The 10,067-nt window shown below is 39.0% G+C and overlaps 1 protein-coding gene across 1 annotated transcript in view; it reads left to right on the forward strand.

Moving 5' to 3' along the window:
* Window positions 1–519: 519 nt before the first annotated feature.
* Window positions 520–10,067, forward strand: part of wwc3 (WWC family member 3) — a 47,884-nt gene continuing 38,336 nt past the window's right edge. The window contains exon 1 of the mRNA XM_042006174.1: window positions 520–1,361. Coding sequence (XP_041862108.1) covers window positions 1,216–1,361 — 146 coding nt within the window. The 5' untranslated portion in view covers window positions 520–1,215. The remainder of the gene's footprint in view (window positions 1,362–10,067) is intronic.

A 10,067-nucleotide genomic window follows, 5' to 3' on the forward strand; every position in this document is an offset into this window, starting at 1 on the left:
CATTGTCAATATTCAGACTAAAAGTTATCAGAAATTATTATTATTTTTTTTTTTTATTTCATTTTAACACATTTAAGGACATCCACTGTTAAAGTCGTTAAGACAACACAATAACAGATTAAACGAGCCTGTCCCTGCTTTTAAAGACAAATTAATCTGTAAGTCCTCTACAAAACAGTGAAAAAAAATGTTGTACTTTGAAAAAATATATATGGCTTCGAGGGGAGCTCGGATCCTCTGAAAAGCAAGGAGCTCCCCCAAAGACATTCATCTTTTGTAGAAAGAGTGGTAGAAAGTTACCCAAGAGCAGCATGTGCAGTTTGAGAAGTGGTCTCTTATCTTTTTTTTTTTTTTTTTTTTTTTTTTTTAATGTCTGTATGTCTGACACACAGAGTCAATGGGTTGATCCCTGTTGTGTAGATTTGTGTTATTCCTTCAACAGACAGAAGGCGTCGCTGTTGCACCGCCGCAAACACCCGCAGTCAGCAACAAACCACGGGTTTGTCCGTGTGCTCAGGGGGAGTAGTCTTTGAATCGAAAAGCAGCTGACGCCTTTAAATGAACTCTTTAGCTTATATCTTCAACTTTATACAGCATAAAATAGCTTAATCATTAAAATGAACATCGGCTGCGCCATTAGAATCAATAAGCGGATGTCTAAAAGCTGAACAGGAACTTTAGCTAAAGTGTTTTTTTCGGTTTTTAGCTGCTGTTTTTATCCACCATTGAGGTTGGGGTGTTTATTGTTGAGTTAACACATTAAATACAAGTTATAAACTCTGTTTTGGGCCGCGCTGATTAGCTTTAATGACAGTGTTGAGTTCTGAACTTTCTCCATTGGACAGAGGGGCTCGCTCCGTCGAACGTCCGGCCGTTTATGCAAATCCGCTCCCGAATATGGACACGGAGGAATGAAATATGGTGGAGGAGGCGAACATGGAGGACCGAGGACCGTGAGAGCGCCGCTGTAGTGTTTTTTTTTTTTTTTTTTTTTTTTTTTTTTCTGGTGGGAGGGGTTTGTTTCAAAAGAAGAAAGTGGATGTACTTCCAGCGGGACTTTTTAAACGGAGAATCTCGATGGAAAGTTGTGTATTTGCGTTTCTATTCTCCAGCGCGTCGAGATAGAGTTAGTTGTAATGCAGTGAGGAGCAACTTCTTTTTCGGGGGGATAAAAAGCAGGGCAGGGGGCTTGAGCCCTCTCACCGTCTCGGCGCTATGCCGTGGGTCAGCAGCGGTAAGCGGAGAGAAAGCTCGGAGCTGCCGCTGCCCGCAGGCTGGGAAGAAGCTAGGGATTACGATGGAAGAGTGTTTTTTATCGACCACAACACCCGGCAAACTTCGTGGATTGACCCCAGAGATAGGTAAGTTAAAGGCCTGAGAGTAGAGGGATTAAACACATTCTCACACAGTTTATTTCAACAAGTTTTAATTCAAAACAAATCACAAAGAGCTGCCAGGGCGACCACTACAAGCTGAGTGGTTTTTATTATTTTATCTTTTGTGAACTTATTTCGCCCACCCCTGGTTAATGTGATACGAGGTTACTGTGGATAAAGCAGCTCCGACCCCACGGATCAGCTGAGATTTGGCAACACATTTAGACCTCGCCAACTCTTTAAGGTGCAAAAACGAGATGTAACGCCCATATTGTGCAGCTTCTCTCTTTAATGCGGCTCCATGATGTCCCTATAAACGCAAAGTCTGACAGTGTTATGACAAGGAATTAGACAGCAGCTCAGCCTTTCCGGTTTGTTATGTTTCAGTTTGGTGTCACTACACCAGCAACCCGTGTCAAAGCAGAGCCTGTATTAACCCTGTCAGTCTGGTCACCCCAGACAGAGATATGTTTCATCTTAATGTAAGAGATAAAAAAAAAAAGCTTGATGTCAGTTTCAAACCTCAATAATTTCAACTCATCAGTAAGCTCGTAGATTTATGACTTCCAGTGACCTGAAACATTCCTGGCTAGCAAACCTCAACAGAGAGCTATTGTTATCCAGCTCCCCTTTCCTTTTCATACAAAGACACCTCCTTGAGACCAGTAGTTTGTCAACAACAGTCCTTAAAGCTACTTGTTGGTGTCACAGTCATCCCAAAGTAGCCATTAGTGTGTGTGTGTGTGTGTGTGTGTGTGTGTGTGTGTGTGTGTGTGTGTGTGTGTGTGTGTGTGTGTTTTACTGGTTTTGAGAGTGGAGTAAGGCAACTAAAACTTCAACTCCCAGAAATCTTTGTGGAAATATGTGAAGAATGCTAGTTGGGCCACTGGGAAAGCTGCAGGGATGTGCTTTTGTGGGGGACTGAGATTTCAGCAACTCAGAAATGGTATTCAAAGCAGACTTTGTGAGATTACTGGAATTATAGCGAGTATTTTAACTCTGATGTATTGCGACAGTAAAGAAGGGAATCATAAAACCAGCACTCCCAAGTCTGAGCAAGAGGGACGAGTCCCTGAAAGGATCATACAAAACTCACAGAAAGTTATTATATTATGAATGTAGGTTATTTTAGTAGAATCGTGCAATGGTAATACCTCGGAATACCAATATTTTTTCTGTCAATATGATACTTATGGTACTTTTTCTTTGATACTGATACTTTTTCCCATTTAAAGACAACATGGTTGTACAGCATGCTTTAATATCTTTATTACAAGGTAAATATGAATAGAATTAACCACCATAAATACTTGAAAGAAATGCGTAAAAATGTCACATAAAATATGCTATATATACTGACATCTGATAGGCTGCCAAAATCATGTGACACGGTAAAGAGGGAATGAGTTTTTTCTGTGGTAATTTTATTGGCTAAAACTGTCAGACGTGAAAATAAATCAATGTCCAGCCCTAGTAAGTCCTTTAATTTATTAAAACAAAACAATAATGGTGGGTATACCACAACATGAAAATGTCAATATCTCAGTAACTTGTCATTTTTTTTGTGTTGTCTTGGTCCTATGATGTCTAAATGTGAACAATATGATGAAGAGGACTCTTTAAGCTGTCAGTGAACCAGAACATTTAGTTGTCAGCTCATGTTTTTTGTGTGTGTGGTTAATCATCATGTTGGAGAACAGCGTGTTATGCAATAAGTTCTTAAACATTTAAAAGTTGTACATGCACATTAAAAAGTTTAATTTTACCTGGAAAGCTTAGTGCATTTTATGTTCATTCATACTTAGAAAAAAGCCGAATATCCCTAACTTAATGAGTAGTGTATAAAAGGAAACTTTCTCCAGCACTTTCTATACCTGATTTGTCACTTCTGATTTCAGCAGTGGGGATGTAGCTGCATGTAGTCTAGATAAGAAAAAAATCCTGATTTCCTTGAAGCCCTCCCCCCTTCCTCCTTGCAAGTTGATTGAGCATTGTTATGTGGAGCTGATAGCAGTTTCACAAGATCTTACAGTCATCAGCGTATGAGGGAGGAGGTTGTATGTTTGCATGACTAAACAAATGTTTTCTGCATTTGTTCTGGTGCTGGCTCAGTGATTTATTAGTTATCTTCCCAGAAGAATGTCTTCTGTCATCACCTGATACAGTCTTTCCAATAAATCACATCACTGCACAGCGCTAAGATGGACTTTCCGCTAACATGCAGCAGCTACAAAGAGGTGTCAGTTTGTTTTAGTTGCTGTTTCCACTCCTGAAAAATAAGTTTCTTTCCATCGGCTACACATAAGCTGTCATTTTGAAGCTGCTCAAGCTTCATGTGGATGAAGCAGCAATGATAAGAATTTCATCCCCCCCCCCCCCCCCCCCTTGAAATGATCCAGTTTGACAGCTATTCTGCTTCAAGGACAACTATTAGTAGTTTGTCTTGTTATAAGCCTTCATAGTGAGTTACAGGCTAGAGGTGAGGGTGTTTTACTACCACAGTTGTTATCAGATGCCTTAAAGGTGACATGGAATCAGAAAAATGATCCAAATGTAGTAGGATGATGATGGTGGTAGGTCTGGTAGGCCGGTAAGATGTGAGCTGTCACCAGCTATCAGTCCTAAACCACCATTATAGGTAGATTATATATAGAAGAATAAAAATAAATAAAATTAATGAAATGCAAAGCAAGACACCTCAGATATCATCTGAAGGTGATTTTTAGAAGACTTTTTATATCTGAAAAGGGAGTAGGAGGAAGTTTGTCTCTTGTGACGACCTACTCTCTTATACCATACTATACCAGACAGCGAAGGAAGAAAGAAAAGCAGAAACAAACATACTCGTATACATGTGACTTTATGCAGTTAAAACATGGATAATATTATAAATAAATGTATGTAATGTAAAAAATAAATATAAATAAATGCAAACATAGACACGTAATGAGACAGCTTGGTTACTGGGACAATTCTTCCACGTTATCTCTTAATTTCTTAGTTTTAAAAAGTTTTCTGAATGTATGCGGTTTAATTTCCTCTGTGCAACTATTTCATAAAGTACATTATTAAAATTATATCGATATAACACAGAAAAAATGATACATGACAGTGGAAACCAGCAAATCGAACTCATTTTAGTTCAGGGACCACATGCAGCACAATCTGATCTGAAGTAGGCCTGACCAGTAAAATAATTACATAATAAGCTATAAATAACTAAAACTTCACATTTTTACTTTTTTTTTTTTTTTTTAGTTCAACAATGTCTAAGTATATTTTATACAGCTGTTTAAATTTAATGTGTTTGCATGTGCAACTGCTTGCATTTTTTTAAAATTATCACAAGGGGATTTGTATACATAAAGCTCCTCTTGGCAAGCAAATTTCTTTGGCACAACACAGCAGCCAGACCACCATTCGACTTGCCATGATGCTATAAAGGACACAGTAAAAAAAAAAAAAAAGGAAAAAGAATTAAAAGAAAATAATAAAAAAAACATCACATGTGTGCATGTGTTACCTGTTACCGGAGGACTTCACTAGAGGGCGCAATAGAGAAACTAGACTGACTAGAACTGCTGAATTTTGTGAGTGTAAACAAAACAAGAAACATAGGCGACCATGTGTTGATTTTTAGCTTGTTGTTGTAGAAATTTCCCATCACAGCTTATGGAAAACGGTTGCAAAGAAGCCGTTATGATATGTATATATTATTTGGGTCTTATATGGAAAAATTACTTACTGTACTATTGTGGGCAAATAATCTCAATAGACTGGTCTTTATGAAGCTGCTGAGCCAACTCAGGTGTCTGATGACTGGTGGACAAAACTCCTCATCTGTCCTGTGTTTGTCCATCATCTTCCTCCGTTGACGGATATAACAGCCTCTGATTTGTTTTACCCTATTTTTGCACATCTTCACAAAAAACTTCTAAAATAGTTACGATCTTTCTTCAGCTGTTGTGACGAGCATATTTGTCAGTGTGCAGCGATACAGGTAATTTTTTCAACCAGCTTGTCTTCAGAGCTTCAGAATGTCGACCCTCTGACCGTAAGCATGGTGAAGTCAGGCTCTACACTGCCCCTAGTGGTTGCTCTTATATTGCAGCTCACAAATGGCACAATGTTAATTTCTGGGGACGCGCACAAAAAAAGTTAACATGGTTCTAAAATACGTCATGATACTTGCTGTTAATTATATTATTATGAACAACCTAAATTTTTTTGAGAAAAATCCAGCTCACAAAGTCCAGTTTCAACAATATTTCACTGCAGTTTTTCATTTTTATGTTCATTACAACGTACACAATGGATTTAATAAATTCCTCCCACCTGAACCGATTCACCTTATAGTATAAACTAAAGTAAAATATATTAAGTAAGAAATATCTAAAAGATATAACAAGTTATCCCTGTCTTGTAAATGTCAAAATAAAAAAAAAAAAACTTCAGGAGGATAAAGTTTTAATTAAAAATTCCAGTTAATATCTTTTATGTCATTTTCACATTTACCAGATTCATCCTGGGGACCAGATTGGACCTTTTGGTGGGCTGGTTTTGGTCCCCAGGCTTTATGTTTGACACCCCTGCTGTAAATCCTTATTGACAGGCATTTTATATAAAATTATCAGTGGGACAGTAAATATTTAACTGCTCATATTTCGCTGATCTTTCCACCAACTGCTTTATATAGACCTCTTTTGATAATGACCAATGAATTTATTGTTATTGCCTGGCAGAGTTTCAGATTTATCTTTTTCCAATTAAGAAACATCTGCAGTCTTTGTTTTTGTTATTTGAAAAGTGTGACTTGAATCTGAAAGAACTTAATGTAAAAATCAGATGCCATAATTCGTTGGACTTTGGTCATTTGTGTTGTCAGGATTTAGGCCTTATTTTTGCCGTATTCAGCAGTGATCAAACCCTTTATGAAGCTAAACGGTAGCTTCAGGAGCTCCCGTTGAGCTCCTGATGCTCGCAGAGTAAAAGCATATCAGTTCTGAGTATCGTGCAGGTGCTGCCATCCTATGATCTGGTGTGTCGTGCAGCTCGCAGCGAGGTTTGTGCGAGCCTTGAGTCTGCTGACCTGCAGAGAGTCAGCGATGGATTATCGCCTAATCACTAAAACACAAGAGCCATTGAGCTGAAACATAATTGTCAGTGATGATCATGATGTGCTGTAACAGAGCTGCGTATCAGCCAAAGTTCAAGTTTTTTTCTTGTTCTGGATTGGAGAGATGCAAGAGATGAGAGTGTTTGACCTGTGAACGGATACCTGTGGTATATGTGAGCATATATTTTGCCTTACAGGCCATTAATGTGCTGTAGAACTTTTTGCATTCACTGACGATGATGATGCTTCTGTCTCTGAAGATGATGGATACTTTGAGCAGCCTGCGGCCATCTCCTGCAGATAAGCCCAGCACTTCTGCGAGGCTTTTTTGTTGCAGTGGAATGAGCGTTATGTGAGGCATGCCTACACTAATGCCCAGGGGCTCTGCTCGCTTGCAGCCCCAGACAAAGCAGCAGCAGAACAGACGCAGTTCCCATGTGTCTACCTCCTCTCGTCCTGGGCCCTGTAGGCCTCCTTTATTAGCTCTGTTATGCAACAGTCATGGCCGGCCTGCCGCTCAGCAAAGGGAGGCCTTTATACTTGGTCACAAAGCACACCAAATTCAATTATTCTGGAAAGGGTGAGCTGTGTTTCCAGCACTGAAAGGTTATTCACATGCGCTGAACCCCGCTGTTATTTTGCTTCCCCAGTGTTTTCATTATGATGGCTCTTTTTTGTCTTTAGGTGGGGGAGGTTACAAACATGCCATTGCTTGATCATTTAGCTCAGTGTGTTTTCTGTGTTCTTTTTTATGAGTGGACAATATGTTTGTCTTCAGCTTTCACCCTGCTTCTTGTTCAGACCGCTTCCTCTCCCTCCTGCACACAGTTGTTACTGTCGCAGACGTTACCCCGCCGTCAGTGGCCAGCTTCCCATCCAATCATTCAACATGTCTGCATGATTAATAACTATAAAGACAGACACTGTTAGCCTGAATTTGCAGCAGTGTGTCAGGGTGCCTCGATGCCCTTTTATCAACAGCTGCAGCCAGGAACCGGACCTGTAGGTTCTGTGTTTTCACCATGTGTATATTGTGAAGAATACTACCTAAACAGGACATGCCAGACTCAGCAGACTAACCTCCAGCTCAGGGCCACCATTGTTTGTTTTGTTTTTTCACTTCCACACATCTGCACAATTCTTATTCAAAAAGCAAGAAAAATGAAGTTGACAACAGTGGCTCCACCACTTGGTGTTTACATTTCGGAACTTTACACCCATTTTACCATTACTCAAGAACATTTTGCAAGATTGCAATGTAGCCAGTAATTAAAATAAATAAATAAATACATAAAAATTAAGGCATTTTATCAATATTAAAAGTAGCTTTAGCATGATATAATTTTAAAGAAGTTTAAATGATGTATTTGTCAACAATAATTACTTTAGCATTGTTTAGAAGTTATTATCTTCTCCTGTCACTGATCAGTCAATAACACCACAGCACTTACATTTGAGTTGCTCACAACAATTTGATTTGGGGGTTTGGAAGCTGTACAGACGAGAACATCACTTTGCTCCACCAGATTGTGATGGTTTGCTGTTCTCTGATTATTTATCATGACTCCCAATTTCTGTTCTGTCATTTTTTGGTATATTTAATTTAGTTCTTGTAATAAATAAATATTTTTCCACATATTTTTACTTCCTTTCAGATTTTTACTGCTTCTTTTGCCTAAACCAGGTTTATGAAATTTATTAATTAATCCTTATTATCTTGACATGTCTTTTCCTTTCATAATGACCAGAATATATTTATTTATCTGATCTGAATCCACACAGGTACACAGACACACATTTGATTTCAGTATCAAAATATCAGATCAATAATAGTTTTCAGTATGATCGTGTAGTTTGTAGACTAGCAGATCTTCATCTGTTTGTTAAATAGCCGCATATCAATCTAATGTTCAGTAGCTTTTAAAATCATGACAGGTGTAGTTTACACACAAGGTAAACTCCAACGTCTGAGAAGGAAACAGGCGGCAGCTTTATTCATTGTTCATCAGCTTGTAGCAGTAGTTGTTATTTGGTGTTTTGCATTGTAAAGATTGTTCAGTTCTCATGAGCCTTTAATGGCAATAATGTTTCTCTCAAGCTCGTTTTTAGATATTTTCTAACAAAGTTAACTTGAAAGTGTAGATGGAAACAGAAGTTCCCCCAAGATGTCAGACAAAGCCCAGGTGATGTCGTACACATTCTTTGGTTGGATGTCTTCTGCTGGAGATATCCTCACACACACACACACACACTTTACTTCCTGTGACATTTTTTTAAATTAATGAAGATTCACCTCATCACTCTTGTTTAACTTTTGTAAAGATCTAGAAGGAATCGCTTTGTGGCAGCTGAGATGATTGTGATGGTTTAAAGAATATGGACAAGCTGTACGGTTCACTTTTATTTCCCTCCCAGAAAAAGGATGTCACAGCATCTGGCTTGGTAGCTTAAACTAAAAAACAGGAAAGAGGTGACCTGGCTCTGTTCAAAAGTTGTCCACAAATCACTTCTTGCAGCAAATCTAAACAGCTAGTTTACTATTTTTGTTTGGGCAATATTACAGTAAAGAAACACCACATCTTCTTTAAAGTGACTGAGCTTCAAGCTCTGACAGCCAGACGGTTTTACTTTAGTCACAGATAACTGCTCCACTCCCTTCCACGTGTCCAGACGCTGTCTAAATGTGTACAGAGACAGGGATCTCAGTCTACTTATAGAGACCTATTTCTATAAGATTCAACACATAATAGAAGAAGCGGGTGTCTGTCCGCCTGTCAGTCAGCTGCTGGAGGCCTTGCTCTGAAATGCCACAACAGGCCTTTAAAGAGATTGGACATAATTTATGATCCTCCTAAACTTGTTTTCACATTTCTTTTTTAACTCAAAAATTATTTTGTTTAGCCTACAACGCCCGTCTATCTGTCACAGTATGAGGAATTAAAGCAGGTGGCTATGGAGTTACAGGATTTCTGCGATGGACTCTCGCTGGTCTGCAACACAGCATCACTATCATCACATTTGTTGGTTTTCTGGTGGCATATGCAGACTTAAGCAGCCTTTCTGCAGAAGTGATGAGTTTGTCATCATGATTGTCTTGGACAGTTTAATCACACGTGTTTGTTGTATTTACACAATTAAAACCCAGATTCAAAACTGGGTCATGCATACACTCCATGCTGGGCCAACCTGTCTTAAGTTAAAATATTTGGAGGAGTAACGAGCTGCAAGTTTTAAAGTCTTAAATGAACTGAGCGAGCCAGTAGCGATCAGAGTGGCATGGAATTTACTTAGCTACTTGAAACCATCTAGCTAGTGATTCTTTGTGAGCTCATATTTGGCCAAGCAGAGGGATAGGAACCCACATCCCAAGTGTTAAACCCGGCATCTTTGGTTCTGTGATAAAATCTAAGAAGAAAAGTTCATCTTTAGTGTAGGTTTTGCAGTCTTCTTACTGGCCTTCCCCACCCAAGAACAAAGGCTGAGGAGCTCATCATGGGGACTGACTCATCCAGACGAGGTCCAGCTTCTCAGACTCCAGTTTCACATGCCTTTTCCATGCAGCAGCTCGTCACCAG

Source organism: Melanotaenia boesemani, chromosome 14 (genome assembly GCF_017639745.1).
Source record: "Melanotaenia boesemani isolate fMelBoe1 chromosome 14, fMelBoe1.pri, whole genome shotgun sequence".
In the NCBI taxonomy this organism is placed as follows: Eukaryota; Metazoa; Chordata; class Actinopteri; order Atheriniformes; family Melanotaeniidae; genus Melanotaenia; species Melanotaenia boesemani.